Source organism: Maylandia zebra, linkage group LG1, assembly GCF_041146795.1.
Source record: "Maylandia zebra isolate NMK-2024a linkage group LG1, Mzebra_GT3a, whole genome shotgun sequence".
Lineage (NCBI taxonomy): Eukaryota > Metazoa > Chordata > Actinopteri > Cichliformes > Cichlidae > Maylandia > Maylandia zebra.
In genome coordinates this window covers 12,784,954-12,802,620 of record NC_135167.1, presented here as the reverse complement: position 1 = coordinate 12,802,620, position 17,667 = coordinate 12,784,954, and the positions used below count along the sequence as shown (strand labels likewise).

The 17,667-nt window shown below is 37.7% G+C and overlaps 1 protein-coding gene across 2 annotated transcripts in view; it reads left to right on the top strand.

The window, feature by feature from the left end:
* Positions 1-4,978: 4,978 nt before the first annotated feature.
* LOC101473069 (proline-serine-threonine phosphatase-interacting protein 1) overlaps positions 4,979-17,667 on the top strand; it is a 12,888-nt gene continuing 199 nt past the window's right edge. Inside the window, exons 1-15 of one of the 2 annotated variants that reach the window (XM_076881565.1) lie at positions 4,979-5,198; positions 7,400-7,500; positions 8,135-8,209; positions 8,997-9,031; positions 9,120-9,226; positions 9,699-9,761; positions 9,997-10,089; positions 10,464-10,509; positions 10,703-10,782; positions 11,452-11,550; positions 12,263-12,359; positions 12,574-12,670; positions 14,194-14,282; positions 14,939-15,054; positions 15,212-17,667. The exon at positions 15,212-17,667 is cut by the window's right edge and continues 199 nt beyond it. In XM_076881565.1, coding sequence (XP_076737680.1) covers positions 7,466-7,500; positions 8,135-8,209; positions 8,997-9,031; positions 9,120-9,226; positions 9,699-9,761; positions 9,997-10,089; positions 10,464-10,509; positions 10,703-10,782; positions 11,452-11,550; positions 12,263-12,359; positions 12,574-12,670; positions 14,194-14,282; positions 14,939-15,054; positions 15,212-15,343 — 1,164 coding nt within the window. In that variant the 5' untranslated portion in view covers positions 4,979-5,198; positions 7,400-7,465 and the 3' untranslated portion in view covers positions 15,344-17,667. Of the gene's footprint in view, positions 5,199-6,664; positions 6,826-7,399; positions 7,501-8,134; positions 8,210-8,996; positions 9,032-9,119; positions 9,227-9,698; positions 9,762-9,996; positions 10,090-10,463; positions 10,510-10,702; positions 10,783-11,451; positions 11,551-12,262; positions 12,360-12,573; positions 12,671-14,193; positions 14,283-14,938; positions 15,055-15,211 lie in introns of those variants that run through there. The other variant, XM_004539577.4, reaches the window with a different exon arrangement.

Here is a 17,667-nt window from a genome sequence, read left to right as displayed (position 1 = left end):
GTCAACAGAGGCACACTGGGCCTTATCCTGCATGACACGCTGGTCGATAATCATGCACACCACCGCATAGCACAACACCACTGTAACTGCGATACCTGGGCCTGCCTGCCTGCTTGCATAAACAAACACGCCTGGATGGAGCCACACTCCATCACTATTTTGTTGTGAGAAAATAAAGATATATGTATTGAATATTTGATATTTTCCACCCACATGGCTATGTACAGTACATCTTTTGTAGGTTATTTTATATGAAAAGGGACCATTTACAATATTAACATAAGTGTTGCCATTCAAGGCATTGTACCAGAGCTAGCTTAAGCTAAATTGCATCAGTAGTCCTATGCAGAAGATCATAAAAGAACACGCGAGAGAATGGTTTACAGAAAAACAACAACAACTCTGAGCCTCTTGAATTTGAGTGTATGGAAAATTAAATTTAAACTCCTACCTATCACATTAAAAATAACAAAACATTTATATCTGTCGTACAAAATCTACAGTTTAGAGGTACTTTTAAGATAAAAGTAGTGGTTTCACTGGTACCTCTGCTGAGGCCTTCCACCACCAGTGGTTTCTGTGTGGGTTTGTTTCAGTTCTAGTTTGTATGAATGTTTACATCTCAGCAAGATTACACACAAACCACCTGAAGGAATATCATGAATGGAGTAGGCAAAAGATGGAAAAATATGTGGCTCCATACCAGATTAAAACCTAAAACACAGACAAATCTCTCACCACCGCACCTAGAAAAACTGAATGAAAAGCACAAGAAATTTTCCTCAACTCAAGTCGGGGTATCTTTTACTTTGATAAGAATGAAATAAAAGATACTACAATAACTATAAAAAATGCTACAATCCCAAACAGTAAATGTAAAACGTCTCAATCTTAAAAAAGCAAAGAGAGAAACAGCAATAATTTGCTGATACGCCACCATTTAGATAAAGACCACAGAAGGATGAAGTTAGGGTTTAAGCATTTAATAATTAATTTTGAAATCTCTTTTCTGTGAGCAGCACAGGCTTCCCTATCTTCTCCATTTATGGTGGATGAGTAGAAGAGGAAACCTTACTTTCACTGCTAAAACTGAATGGAAAACAAAAGGAATATGGATGGGCAGATGGCAAGAAATCCTTTATACTACAAACCTAAAATAAACCTCAACAGCCCCACCTGCTGTTCCATATGTGCACTGCCCATAATAATATAACATAACATAACTTGTTGTCATTTTCATGTAACACTGGAGTACAAACAACAATTGAGGACTAAAATAATTTAATTTAATTAAAAATCAGGCTACTATTCAAAAATATTTTTGGAATAATTTTTGGATTCCATAATCACCGAGAGCAGAAATCTAACAAAAAAACTTCAGGTAGTCGAAAATGTATTGGCAGAAGAACCATAGCCATGAAACAAGTGTACGTAAAATGTTAGTGTTTTATTCTTCACAAGATGAAACTGATAGAGCACCCACAAGTGAAATAAAAATGCCACAATTTTCATCCACTCTAAACTTAACACATAAATCACACAACCATTTCTTATGGCTTCCATCACCTCACAACATCAAGTCATTTTGCATTTATAAATGTTTGTGCTGCTAGCATATAGTTCTCTCATTTAAGTCCTCTGAGATCAGTTTGTTATGTTTGTGTGTGTGTTTGTGCGTATGTGTGTTTTAAAACACTTTTTGAACTGTAAATCACTTAGTGCCTTACAATTTTTTCAACAGGTTCTTCTTCTTTTTTTCTTTAATAAAATTAATACTGCTATAGGCTGCGTTGGTAAAGATCATTTCATTTCATATATTGAAGCTACAACTTTGAAAACCCTAACCACTAGAAGAGAATGAATGAATGAATGAATGAATGAATGAATGAATGAACGTTGGGAGTGAAACCCTAACACAATGCTGGCTATAAATGTCGACCTTCTGTTTTTTAAAGGGTTATTTAAGGACCGTGTGTATTGTAAGATTAGACAAATTAGTAAAGCTGTGTTAGTTATGTGGCAAAAAGCAGCTGTACTGTAGATGAGACAAACAATAACATTATGCACAACTTTCTGAGTTACCCACATACCACATAACACACTGTCAAAATGCTATAGCTCAACTTAAGAAGATATAATAGCCTAAAAATGTAACTTGGATATTAGATTTGGGTGACAAAACACTTGCTAATTTCCATTCTTTCTGCTGATAATATCTCAGCTCTTATTGTCTAATCCACTTTTAGTAACCTGAAGATATTCATTAAAACATAGTTCTGGGATTTGCAGTCTTCTAGCAGTACATCCAACTACACTGCAGCTTTTCAGACATTTGTCATCATTTTACTAACAGACTGAATAAACAAAGACACACCTTCGCATAGAAATACTCAGTGTGAGACAGTAAAATAAAAATTTAAGACGCCTTACTTAACAACAACCTGAAATTTTAAGAGATAACACAATATTTTGAGTTAGAATTGGCTGAAATAAATATATAGTTTATAAAAAATAACTATAAGAAATAAAGTTCTTGCAATGAATTCCCCCTTCCCCCAGTGAAGCTAATTTAATTTATTTGAAATGTCCTGAATTAAAGAAGTAGGACAGCAACTGACAGCATCAGGATGAATGTACTCAGTCCATGTCAAAGAAAACAAACTTGATACCTTTAATCAGTTTGTCAAATAACAGGGTGCTTTTCACTTTATGGCCCTTTAAACCTTTCGAACAAATGCAAACAAAGGATAAGTGCAGGTATGCACACGCGCACACATGCAGCCCATTTTCTTCCACTAAAACGACACAGTCCTACATGCATGCAAACACACATAGCTACACTCTAAAAAACATTTTTTAGTCTCTTTGAACAGCAACAACAAAGCAAAGGTGGGACCTGGTCAAAACAGAGTGGCCACCTGTCTTCACCTCCATCAGACTTTGACTTGCCTTAATTAGGGCAGTGAAGCCAAGCATAATCTCTGTCCTATGTCAGTAGATGAAACCACTTAGCAAATTAGCAGCCTTCTCTTTCTAGATTCACAACACACACGTGGACAGATGTGGATGCATAGTATAAACACATACTGTAAAAGCAAAAGTACAGGAATGTGCGAGTACATACACCTGCATGCACAAACAAGCACCATGGGTTATTAAAAGGGCTGGAGAAACTATAGCACCAGGAACATGTAGAGGCTGGATGAAGAAAAAAAGTAAGAGGAATGGAGTGAGAAAGAAGAGGAGAGCATGAGGGAGGTGAGAGAAGAAGGGAGGACGATGACATCGGGAGTGGAGGTGGAAGAACTGAGGCGAGAGGAATGGAGAGGAAACAAAGGCAAACAAAAAGTAATAAAAAAACTGGGACTGGGAGGCAGGTGAGAGGGACATGATGTGTTGTAGCGGAAAAAATGGCCACTGGTAACACCACAGTCCAGTCTGCTGAAGGGACCATGTGGGGGGAAGAAAGGAGAGGAATAAGATGGAGGGGGAATTGCTTATGGCACGCAACCCTCATGCAAGGGTCAACACCAGTACACATCAGCTTAAATGGACAGCTACATCCAAACAAGTCCTCATGCACCTTTTCTTTTTTACTAATATGGTATCCATGTATAGAAATTCACTCAATCCACTGAAAAACAGATGTCAATACTAATCAAATATTTATGCAAACAAACAAAAAAATGTATGTGCATTTATACATGTGTGCACTTGCTGCGTTCATCTCAGTGTCCAGGGAAGCACACCGGGGAATAAAGAACACATGAGGATCAAATTGATTAAAGCTGGAGTTCTTAGCAGTAATACTGAGGATTAGGACAGCTAATAAATGTTTCATTCAAAGCCAGACATAGATCAAACGTGAGAAAGGTCTCAGCTCACTCTCAGGGTTTGGTGTGACTCTGCTCCTTTCGCTCCTCTTCCTCCCACTTCTCATTCTCCTCTGCCTCCTTCAGCTGTTAGTTTTCAGCTGTATTATGACAGCCACTACAGATCATCTCACTAGCAACTACAGGCCCTGCCCTTGCGCCTACACATCATTAACCCTCCATCTGTCAGCTTCCTAACAGGTTCCCACTAATGTGGCCAAGGACTCATTTCATTCCATTCTTAGCCAACAGGCAGAAGAAATTAACTTTCAACTTTACTTTGTCCTGTTCAATCCAAACCTGCCTTTTTTCTCTGACTTTTACTCCTCTCTCATTTACCTTCTGATTCTGCTTCCTCTTTCATCTTTACATCATCCCCTTCCTCACATTACCTTTGCTTATCCTTTTCCATCTTTCTCTGCACTCCTCATCCACTTTTAACCTTTCTACTGAACAACTCTCACACCCTCCCCCGTTTTCGTTCACTATACCTGTTCTGTATCTGGTGAGATTTAGGGCTGGGGCCAATGGTCAGCCGGGGATTAACAAGATGGAGGATAGAGAATGTGTGAAAACCAGTTAAGTCACACACCACTCTGCCTGTGAGAGGCTACAATGCACAGAGAGAAGCGCAGATGACTTACATATATGTCCAAATCCAAGCAACCAGGCAGAAGCAGTTTCTGACATCACTCTCAGCCTGTGCACACTGTTTGGACCACTATTAAGTGCGAAGACACACAAAATCAATATAAAATTATTGCAAGTCTTGTTGCAGAATTGATCTAGAAAATCCAAAAATCAAAATGTACTGAAATTTGATACAAAAAATTAATTTTGTGTAGAATGCGCGGTAGGATGTAATGGTTCATGGTAGCGCTGGTGACACTGGTCTTGGCAAATGGGCTGTGTGGCTATGTGTGTAACTCTATCTGTGGAGGGGGAATACAGCAGTGGTTGGGTAATGGAAAGGTCATTTAGCCAATCCCCCAGGTAGGGGGGCTGGTCTGACACGGCTCGTTTGTCACAGTTCAATAACTACCACTCCGGAGAGTGTGAGGGAGACAGAGAAAACATGTGAGAGAAGGGTAGGAAGTGTGTGTGTGTGTGTGTGTGTGTGTGTGTGTGTGTGTGTGTGTGTGTGTGTGTGTGTGTGTGTGTGTGGGCTTGTGTTCAGCCCCTGGAAGCACAGCTGATTCCCAGGGCTTGTCCCTCCATTTGAGGCTTCAAACGGGGTCACAACGAAGGCCAAGCATGATGGACTCAGACATCATGATGTGAAAACTTGTGAGCCTTGGCCTGGAAGAATTATTTTCGCTCTAACTGGTAAGTGTTTTGGCTTTCCAAGTGGGAAAACTGAATTATTATTCTCCTCTTGAACCCAGCAATGGCCACTCTACTGATAGCTAGCTTTAATCTAAAGCATTTGGTAAATAATCAGAATGAAAACCAAAACAGCATTTCCTGAATACAAATTTTCTGTGGTTGGGAACTGATGAAAAAAAAAGTTATTGTAAATACTGATGTAATTTCCTACTATTTTATGTCAATTTATTGGATGCTTTTTCGTTCGTTATCTATGTCAGCATTGGTATCTGATATTCCACCATTTCAAATCTGAAGGAGTACCAGAAATTACTTTGAGAAATGACAAACACTGATTAACTGTTACTCAGTGAGTTGATGGGATTTTAATGCAACCTATTTAAAAAAGAACACTAATTGGATAAATAAAAAAGAGTAATTATAGAACAAAATGCATATGCAATGCAAATAAAAAAACAATAAAATAAATAAAGCCCCATTATTCTGAGTTAGATGTATTGATTTGTACAGTCCCTTTAGCATGTTGTTCAGTGTGTGACAAAATGATTTTCCAGCTTTGTGAGAGAGTCAAAGATTTTCACACATCTCACTGAGCGACTGGTGAGAGACGCCACAGCCTGTCCTTCTTCTCACTTTGAAAATCAATATTAACCTTCTATGTGTTCATTCACGTGTCTCTGTGGCTTCCCTTAGAGATGCCCGAGGCACAGATTTGTATTCATCTCAACTGGGTCGAGAGATTTGGGATTTTATGTCAGACATCCCATACAGATTTAGGAACTGTTGATTCAGGTGGGTTTGATTCCCATAAAGTAGACTTCTTATATTTAGCCAGTATAATATTACAAGCCTTGATGTTTTACAAAGATTTTTGGCTCCCTCTTGTGGTAATCTCTGGAATGTACATGGCAACAATAGTTTCTGGAGCTCTAATGACAGAAGGTTAATATGCTGATGATGACATATTATTAAAAATAATATTATCTAATTTTGCAGCACTTCATAATGTCATCTTGCAAAACAACATGGTAAATGATTTAAGGAAGAAAAGAGAGAATCAAAGTAGTCTAACATCACCTTAAAGCACATTTAATTGTATAATATTAATGTCTTAAAATACTGATAAAAAATGTCACTGCAACATAATTAAAATAAGACAATTATGATTTACCACTAATGCTACTTGCAGCAAGTAAACCATCAACTTTTGGTTACAGTATGTGACACTTAAACATATTGCTTGTCTCTGTGTAAGTGTTGATTACATCAGCAATGCAACACATCACACATAACACATAACAATGCATAACAATACAAAGACATACTGACACCTTTACCTAGCAAGGCACATGTAACTGCTGTGCTCTGACACAACTGTTAGACCAAACATAAAGTGAAAGAGTTGCCGTTTCACAAATGGGCTGAGCTGTCTGTGGTCAGTGACATCACGGGACAAAAGCTCTTCCTCATTCAAAGTGACTCACTGACGTTTCAGCCATACAAGGTTGTTGGTAAGCTTTTAAATTTGGAGAAATGTCCTGTAAGTGAGGTCGGCACTAAGAGTTGTGCTTAGTTCAAGGAAGTAAAAAATACAATGGCTCCTTTGATGTTTAAGGATGCTTTCTGGGTAAGTATATTTTTGTGGTATTGTTGTCTACTTGCTTTGTTATAGTTTCTAAACTATAGTATGTATTAATTATGTTGAACAGACTGTTTTAGGAACCCGAGAAACACCACGAGAAACACCACGTTACAGTCAGCTATCGCTTGTTAAAACATTATATATTTTACACCCTAACTGTCATCTGTAAGTTACAATTTGCCAAATCAGGTAAACCACAAGTGATTATAGTTTATACTAGTATAGACACACAGCAGTATGGGGTGGGAGTGGGGGTGGGGGGGTTAAGGTAAGCTTTACAACTTAAAAAAAAAACTTAATATGCACAATTATCAACATCATACATGTAAAGACACTGTAACGTGTTGAATCACCACTGCGTGCACTTGAAGCGATCTAGAGGGTTGGTTTACCAAGTGTATTAACTCGAAGGCTGCCATGTCACATACAGATATCTTTGCAGTACACAAGTGCTAGTTCTGCATTTTACCACAAAATGAGCCTAGAACATGTTGCAACACCTTTTTCAGAAATGCTGTTTATTGCAGCAGTTTTCGTTTTTTGTGTTTCGTCAATGCAGGGGTCTGACATCACTTGCCACGCTGGGTATGAAGCCGTGACCCAAAGGTTACGAGATGGAAGGCAAATGTGCAAAGATGTGGAAGAGCTATTGAAGATGAGGTTGGATCAGCTTGTATTTGTGCAATCAAAATAAACTTAAAATCATGGGTTCTGTGATTTTAATCATAGCTGCGCTTCTCTTTCCATGATCTTTACTTTACATGACTTCATACATGGAATCAACTTCCAGCTTGATCATAACATTAAGAAAAAAATAGCTATCTAGTTGTCATTTCACTCATTAAACACCACATGTGGCTAGTCATGTATGAAAGATAGCAGGCCCATGACTCATTTAGGTCACAAGATATGAGAATTTAGCTATTTCTTCTTTTAATTCTGTGTCTTGAAATATGAAAATATTCTGCATTAACACTCATTTGTGATTGTTGAAATATATTAATTGATAATGACAAGTAATTCAAGATAAACCTTAAGATGTCACCAAAATCATCTTTGTGATGTTATGGCCTGAATAGAATGACGTAACATAAAGTCAGTGATCCTTTAGGTAAAAGAGCAACAAGAGTTTAAGTAGCAACAAAATTTCAGGTAAAAATGTTGGTATATGCATGTCAAGGCAAATGTTGGACTGTTATAACAGACTTTATATAAGCTAATTCAGTTTTACAAATAAATACTAAAATATACATTCTGGGTTCTAATGATTTGTCTGCTTATTTATACTCCACAGGGCACTGGCAGAGGAAAAGTATGGAAAGGAACTGGTGACTATTGCTCGCAAAGCTGGAGGACACATAGAGATAAGGTGAAAAACTTGTTTTGAGGTCAGCATTATGTATTGTATAGACTGCCCAACTAGTACATAAATATAGCAATTTGGACAAAAACTTTTATTTGGAAGGGTTTTGGTAAGGGATGGACATGTTAAGGGTGACTGGCACTGACCAGGAAGACTACATATAAAACTACAGTCAGGCACATCATCGCCACATTCTTTAAGAGGAAACACATTTGTGCGTGATACAGAAAGTGAGACACAGAAAAAAAGAGACTGAAGTGTAAGTATGTGTGTGTGTGTGTGTGTGTGTGTGTGTGTGTGTGTGTGTGTGTGTGTGTGTGTGTGTGTGTGTGTGTGTGTGTGTGTGTGTGTGTGTGTGTGGTAAGCCCCTCGCTCAGTGTACAGTAGGTCATAACTTGTCAGTTTCCTGTTCCCTGCTATCTCAGACATCTGTACTGAACTCAATATATTCTAAGAGCCGCAAAAAGGAAACAATGAGCCTCCAATAAAAGAATCATCTAAGTGCAGTAAAACCAAATAAATCTTTTTCTTTTTTCTTTTCTTTTCTTCTTTAAACAAAAAACAAAACAAAACTAGGGCACAAAGTCTGCCTGTTAAGGTTTGGGTGTCCTCACGGTCTTGGCAGCTGGTTAAACAATAAAACACAGTGCAGAGTTCTAGCAATAAAATTGTACTCAGCTGCTATTTTGCTTAAAATTTTGCTTTAAAAATGTTAATCTGCCTCTTTGTGAAAGAAACACAAAGTGCAAGCATGGTGAATAATTTTGATTATGAATGTGTGTTGTTTTTCCAGCACTTTGAGGGCATCATTCGAACAACTAAAAACTCGTAAGTCCATGTGCTGTGTAAAGTTACACCCATATATGTGTCAAATGTCAAATGGTTCACAGTGCCATTTCGATGTTTTTTGTTGCAGAAATTGAGAACATTGGAAACTTTCACATCCAACTATCTGATATACTGAAAGAGGAGGTGAAAAAGATTGAGAGTTTCAGAGAACGTCAGAAAGAGCAGAGGAAGAAGGTATTTGGGAAATGTGTGTTGCTTAACAACTGACTTATTAAATAACCCCCCCCCCCCCCCCCCCCCCCCCCCCCCAAAAAAAAATGGTTAAGGTGTGAATACTCTGAGGATAATATAATTCTTTATTACTTTTAGTATTGCACAAGTCATTAGAATAATATTGTAACTAATGGCTGTTTCCTGTTTGGAAAACACTGTGTTACGTAAGTGTTGACTTAATCCTGCAACCATTTAAATCACTTTACAGACACTGAGTGTGATAGCAGCTGATAAGGGGAAACCTATAGTTTCAAAAATCAAACGATTCAAGACTTGAGTAAAGACTAATTCAGTCTTTATCAAAGTGACATCAAGACTTTTATCACATTAACAGTAAAAATCCAGGTCTTTTATTCATTAATGAACAATAACTGCAAGTATCAGGTTTGCATTGAAGCAACATATGCAAGTAATTTCAACCTTTTATCTTTAGTTTGAAAGCATCATGGAGAAGGTTCAAAAGAAAAAAGTTTCATTCTTCAAGAAGACCATGGAGGTAGGAGACACTTCCACTCCTATCATTTATCACTAACACATGGAACCAGCGTGATTTAGAAATAAACATGAAAACTTAACCACATAAAGGTTGTTTAATTTATGTTCAAGCAAGCACAAAAAATAGAAGTCAGATTTTTAAAAAAATAAAAAAATTTTGCATCACTTACAAAAAGTGTTCTTCCTGTTGCTTTGTCGGAAATAGAACTAATAACTTTTGTTTCTCTTTTTCTTAGTCTAAGAAGAACTATGAGGTGAAGTGCAAGGAGGCCGATGAGGCAGAGCAGGGGGCTGAGAAAACAAATGCTACGTCCAAAAACCCTGAAAAGGTAAAATAAGTGCATGAGCTACCTCGCTAAAAGACAAATGTTTTTATAAGCAACAAAATACAAACTTTTAGATTATTTGAGAAATTCACCACAAAATATGCAAATGCCCACTGTCAGTTCTATTTATGAACTACAAGTTTCCAGCTGTCAGCGGTGCAGTCTTTATGATGGGACTTTTCTGCAGTTGTGCAACAGTTTGCAAGGCGGAACTAAAGTGTGTTTGTGTGCTGGTGTGAGATGTTTTCTTTTCTTCTTCTATCTCTTTCAAGACCATTCCCTATACAACGTATTTATATATCAGTCTCTCTGACTGGTGTTAAAATGGTTACATAACTCACTGAACGTGGCTTCCTGTGCACCGATTTCATTCACAGGTACGTCACAAGATAAAGCAATGCAGGCAGGCGGCCAATGATGCTGGTATGCCTTCACATTTTATTTTTAACTTGCATGCATTTTTAGTATATTGCATTCATTGTCCACTACTTTTTTTGAGAATATTTCATGGAAAAATAAATTAGGAGAGTGGAAAACAGTGCGGCGGTCATTGTTGTGTTCTTTACCAGTGTTTCATTTGTTAACTGTAACTATTAACTATGCTCTATTCTCACAGAGAAGGTGTATTTTAACAACATTGTTCAACTAGAAGCTGTTCGCCAGGACTGGGAGGGGACACACAAAAGTACATGCGAGGTACTGCAGAATATTTTCTCGTTAACTGCTTTCTAATCATGTCTCTATTCAAAATAATGGCTTTTAACCACAGAAATAGCTTCACACCACAACCCCTATAACTGTGAAAACCTTCCTGGCAGCGACCATTTGCAGAAGTACATTTCATCTTGCGCTGAGAGAGCCACAAATGGAAAAACATACAACCATGCAGAAACACACTTAATCACACAAAAGTTCTGCTTTATTTTTTTCGAACGACAGCCTCTTTGTGTTGACTTTGCTGTCACTAGTGGACACACACACACACACACACACACACACACACACACACACACACACACACACACACACACACGCACGGCACCTCTTGGTAGTGCCCCTGTAAGTAAGAAGAGAAAAAAGAAACTATAATGAGCTTTGTATATGTTAAGGCAATTCAACCCTATGTCACGGCAAATATCACGTTTTGCTGTGATACTGAGTTGATCATTACCCAACAGGGTATCATTTCAAAATGCGTAACAAACACACAGGTTCACTGTGCCCATTTTGCCTCTCTGAAACGTGAAATGGGCACGCATGCAGAAGTTGCATTACTGCAACCCAGTATCATGGCAAATCTTGAAATAGTACATAGTACAATAATACATTGTTGGTAATAACACAGAATTCATTTGATAATTATAGGTGTTCCAACAGTTGGAGGGAAATCGCATCAGCATGCTCAGGTGTGCTCTCTGGGACCACTGCAATCATTTCTCCATGCAATGTGTCAAAGATGATGAGGTGAAGTAGTTTTCCCTTTATTTAATATTTAAACAGAATAAAAATGTCAAGAAGAATAAAAATGCAAATTTCTATTCTTAAATCAAGTATAAGTACATTGTCTTGCTGGATAAACCTAAAAAAAGTTTTCTTAAAAAACAAAATGAAACATGCAAGTTCGTAACAGTTACAAAAAACTGATTTTAAAATTTTATTCCCAAATGTTCTTTTAATGAGAATTTATCAACCAGAATTGTAATAATAGTGCAGTTTTCACTCTTTGTCGTTCTTCTGATCACATTTTAGTTCAATGAGGCTTTAATTTTCAAATCTTAAGTGTGCTTAAGTTGAATGTCAGACCACAGCTATGGCCTGCTACTGGATAAACTAATGGATTGTGACTTGAAGCATGTTAGTAGGCTCATGTAGCCTTGACTTCTTCTTGAAAGTTATTACAATCACTTGGCCGATAGTTTTATGGGCTCCGTACTTGCCACTTTCTTAACCATTCTAAATATAAATAACTGGCAGACAGAAAAAGTGTGTTTTCCAGGATTTAGGAATCTAAGATTTTGTAAGAGCTGGTGAGCAGCATTGGTTGATTGTATATAAACCCAAACCGGGATCTTTTCATAAACCTAATTAACTATCACTTATGCATAAACCTAAATGAAAAGTGAAAGTAATATAATAGTAATATAAAATGTACTGAATTCCTCCTTTTTAAAACCAGTCTTACGAGGAGGTGAGGAAATTTCTGGAACAGTGTGACATTACCAAAGACAACAACTCTTTCATAGAAATGAAAGGCACTGGATTGAAGCCACCAGGTGAGCTTTCACAATTTGTATTTACTGGAAAGATGGTTGTTTTGTTTCCTTTACTTATAAGTACAAAGTTGAAGTGAGAAAAGTTCCACTACAAAATAACAGGATATAAAGAGTGCAGCTCAGCTTCTTGACTTTTTCTTTCAATTGACAGACAGGCAAAAAGTATCACTTGGCCTCATTTCTCAAATGAGCAGGTTCACTTTTCTTCTTGCAGAGCCCATAGTGTTTGAAAGCTATTACAAGACGGGGACAGTCAGGGACAACAATGGCCAAGCTCATTCTGTAGGAGGAGAAGAAGATCCCTCAAAGAGGTGAGACAGAATTAAAATCTTCTTCTTCCAAGCAGTTCATATCCTGCGATGCAGGGTCCGATGTTTTGCATGTCTTCCTCCAATTCTCCCTATCCAGGGCGTCTTCTGGTGTAACATTCGCAGCCTTCATATCATTTTTGATTCGGTCCATCCATCACTTTTTTGGTCTTTCTCGTGGCCTGTTGCCACCTAGATCTAATTGCTGTGCTGTCTTGTCTTTGCGATGGAGTTCTTATCGCTACAGGCAACATGGCTGTACCATTGGAGCCGCGCCTCTCTTGTCCGTGATCGGTGTCACTCCCCATCGTTTCCTGACATCTACGTTCCTCGCTCGGTCTAGTCATGTGAGACTCAAAGGCCACCTCAGCATCTTCATCTCCATGGTGTAAAGGGCTTGTTCGTGCTTGGTCATCGCTGGCCAGCACTCTGACCCGTAGAGTGCCATTGGGCGCACGATCGTCTTATAAACTTTCACCTTAAGATAGATTGGCATTCTCTTGTCGGATAAGACTCCACTGATCTGACGCCACTTCATCCACGCTGCGTTGACACGGAGTCTAGCGTCTGGTAGAGTTTTGCAGTCCGAGGTGACAAGGGACCCGAGGTACTTGAATTGGGCAACTTTAGTCAGCGGCTCACTGTCAATAGTGATGGTACTGTTAGTCTGGGGGCCGCATTCAAGGTATTCAGTCTTCTTGATGTTCAGGTGCATGCTGTTTTTGGAGAGCCGATCTTTCCACACTTGTGTTCGGGTTCGCAGGGCTAGGCAGAATTAAAATGGGAAAAAGAAATCCAGGTGAGGCCCCCACTTATATCACTGAGCTTCTGCAACCCTACTCTCCAAACCGGATCCTTAGATTCACTGATAGTGGTCTTCTAACCATTCCACGGACCCATCTGAAAACAAAGGGGGATCGCGCTTTTCAAACCTTGGCTTCAATATTGTGGAACAGTTTACCTCCCCCACTACGCAACATCAACCCTTTAGCTACTTTTAAAACAAAGCTCAAAACACATCTGTTTAGACAGGCATTTAGGTAATATTCATGTGTAGCAAACTGTGTTATTGGATGTGCTATTATACTGTGTTTTACTGTTTCAATTGATATGCTTTTATACCTTTTTTATACCATTTTTATTGTTTCATTTGATATGTTTTTATTCCAATGTGAGTTACTTTGAAATAACTTCCTGTTTTAAAAAGCGCTATATAAATACATTTAACTTACTTACTTATTAATTCCAGAGGAGACCTGCTTCAACAGTATTTATAACATACTATATACTATACTATAGTGTATATAATATACTATATAATATACTTTAGTTCATATAATGTATATAATATACTTTGTACTCTGCAAACTAAACACAAACCATGTCCTGAAAATATTCTCTTTGTTAATCATCATCTTTATCTTCATCGTTTGTTGTTATTTTTTTAATGTTAGAAATTTGGACCTTTGCTCGGTGAATTCACAAAAGTAAACATTTGTATCTTAAATATCTTTCTTGATCTAAAGGTGTTCTGATCCCCTGCTTGGAAGGTCTCTGAACATTGGCATGGACAGTCCACTCAGCCCACGATCTACACTGTCATCCATTGGAGAATGTAAGTACTGCAACTGCTCACTCAGTTATATTGTTAAACTGTAGGAAAGACCTAAATCTTCAATATTTTGTTGGTTCTGCTATATTTTATGAATTACATATATAGAGAGTTGGTCTTTCTATTCATATATTGGAGGTTAGAGCAGTCAATTAATTTGAAACATTTCACTATATGAATCAGAGATAAAAATGATATTCTAATATTATATCAAGAAAGTACACTTTAAAAGTAAGAAAGAACTTTAAATTTGCTATAGTGGACTTGATGAGAGGCCAATCTCTTCTCCAATGAGTCATGTATGTGCCAAATGTGTAAAACTGTATAGACTGTTGGTTTTGAACAGTAACACATCACAGGCCCTGTTGGTCTCTTAATGTATTTGCATGCATACACACTGCAATTATAAAACATGGGGCTAGAAAAAGTATTATATGTAGTCATGGGTCAAACACATAGGTGTGTGAATTTGTTGGTTTTTGTGCTATTTAAAGTTGGACTCTGTGGGTGGATGTGGGTGGCTACCTTTGCCCTTAGTGTGAGAAGCTGCACTTTGAAAATCTTTGTCATGGAGCTTAAAAGACATAACAGATTAATAAATTTATTTATTTATTTTTACATTTTGTGTTTGCACTTTCTGACATTTAATTCTGCTTTAGTTCAGCTTTCAGATGACGGATATGCACCCCTTCCATGCATTCACCAAGAAGTGCCACTGTCCACGGGTCCACCTGATGAAATCTTCTATGTTGTGCTTTATCAATACACTGCAAAGGTGATTTGCATGATTATTTTAAAACCTACAGCAAGAAAGTGAACATTGAGCAAGATGATCGAGAAAGAAAAGAAGAAAATAGACAATATTAGCAGTACTGTATTTAAGCGATATTTGCCTGTAATTAAGATGTGCTTTCTTTACATCGACTGATCAGGAAGAAGATGAGCTATCTGTGAGCCGAGGAGAAGTAGTTCGAGTGCTGGACCAAGAACAAAATGGGTGGTGGACGGTGGAGAGGAATGGGTTTAGTGGACTGGTGCCAGGAAATTATCTAGGCAAAATTTAAACATGTACGCAAATACAGTAATTTTCTTTATATCTCAGGAGAAATTCAATTTATTTATAGTAATTTCATGAAAAAGAACCGTAAATCCAATTCTTACTTGCCTGCCCCTTTACCTTAAAAAAGTAGTTCACAAAATGTGGGTGGGCTATTTCACTGATAATATGCAACTTTATTTAAGTAAAATGCTATGTGCATCATTTTTTATCGTTAATATAATTAATCAAATTAAATACTGTGGGGGGTGGGGGGTTTATAGCTTATGATATAGAGCATGCAAAAAAAAAGAACTTTGAGAACCACTGCCTTACAATGAGTTTTATCATAAAATGCAATAATTTATGTTATTGGTATCTGATTTTTGCCCCCAGAATGACTGGTTTTGGGGGACAAACACACTGTGATTGTGTAAACACAATTGTGCCCCCACAACATGCGTGGTATACACAGAACAACAGTTGCAAATGCAAGAAAGTAGACACAAAGAATGTCAACACATCAAAACAGATGTCTCATATGCTTAAAAACTTGCACGCTTGCAAAGACACACACCAAAGCGAACACATGCCACACACAATACAGCCTACAGACACACACATTTTTGCCAGGCTTTTTTTCCCAAGTGCTCTTACAATACTGGCTAACATGAAAAACTAACCAAAAACCTGAACTAAAAAAGATCATTTAGTAAGCAGTAGACTACCTAAGCAATTAATGCAAGTTAAAGGAAATGCATTCACCAGCTTATATCAGCCTCATTGTTTAAACTGGTTTGGATAATCAGTATAGCTATACTGTTTATCTCATCTTTAGTTCCTATACTTGTAATATATGACTAAAGAATGGTTAGCCATCTACTTTAGAAAACCAATGAAGAATTTTAAAATTCCCTTCATTCAGTCAAGTTACCATGTTTTCAACATGAATCTGTATGTTACTAATAGTAGCAAACTAGTACTGCACCAGTACATTCTAAGCACTGTAACATCACATACTTTTTTCATTAAAATTTGAACTTAAATGACTTGTGATAAGATGAATCATCTTATTCATCTCAAATGACAAGAAAACAGAATGAGTACCATGTGTAAACCACCAGTGACTGCTAAGTTTAACAGCATTAAGCAGCCACATATATACAGCGGAAATGTATATGCTTCTGGCTGTCAATCCTTCTTTGTTTAGAAATGCAGTTTGTGACTAAACTATGACATAGTCTTTTAAATCATCCATTTATTTGGTGCACATGTGAGCTGGTGAAAATAGAGGGCTGGATTTCTAGGAAAAGGAAGGTTTTCATAGAACTCTATGCTGTCCTTAACAACTGAGTACAAATTATGATTCACTACCTTGTAGAATCACCTTTAGCAGCAATAACATGAAGTAATCGTTTTTATACTTCATCCGTTTCTCACGCTGTTGTTGAAGACTCATCGTTACAACATTGCTTCAGTTCATTTAGGTTTGTGAGCATTTGCTCACACACAGGTCTCTTAAGGTCCAGCCACAGCATTTCAGTCATGTTGAGGTCTGGACTTTGCAACATATTTTCTATTTCAGCCATCCTGCTTATGTGTTTGGGATCATTATCCTATTGCATAGCCCAGTTTTGGCCAAGATTTTGCTGTCGGACAGATGGCCTCACTCTTGACTCTGGTGTTCTTTGAAATACAATGGCTGCAAAATGAGCCCAAATTATCAGCCCTCCAAAACCATGCTTAACAGTGGTATGGGGTGTTTGTGCTGATGCGCAGTTGGCTTCCAATAAATGTGCCCCTTTGCATTATGACTAGGCATCTCTCTTTGGTCTTGTTCTGGAGGTCTTTTGGTTTGCTCAAATACAACTTTGCAAACCTAAACTATTATTCCATCTTCTCCCTACAATTCTTCCAAACAAGCCATACTCGTTCAGGAATTGTACTGTCAGGAACTTAGATATAACACCCTAAATGAGGAATGTAGCTCTTGGCCTTTTGCAATTTTTCTAAGTATTGCATGGTCAGACTTTGGGTGAAATTGCTGGGGAATTTACTAGATGTGGTCTTGTAGCGTTAACATAACAAAACTAAATGCTCCAAATTAGTAATCTGCCAAAACTTCTTCTTTTACAGAGGTGGTCACACTTGCTGATGATCAGTTGCATTTGATTAGCAGCACCAGGCTGATAATTACCCACTGTGTAATGTGTTTTTCACAGGACTGCATAAAATCCTGCAAAAACGTTCCTTTTCATATGACTGTAGTAATCATCATTTATATCTGCTGTACATAAAAGTTTTTCTGTAAACCTTCCACAGACCATCAGCTACAAAAGTAGCACATACAGA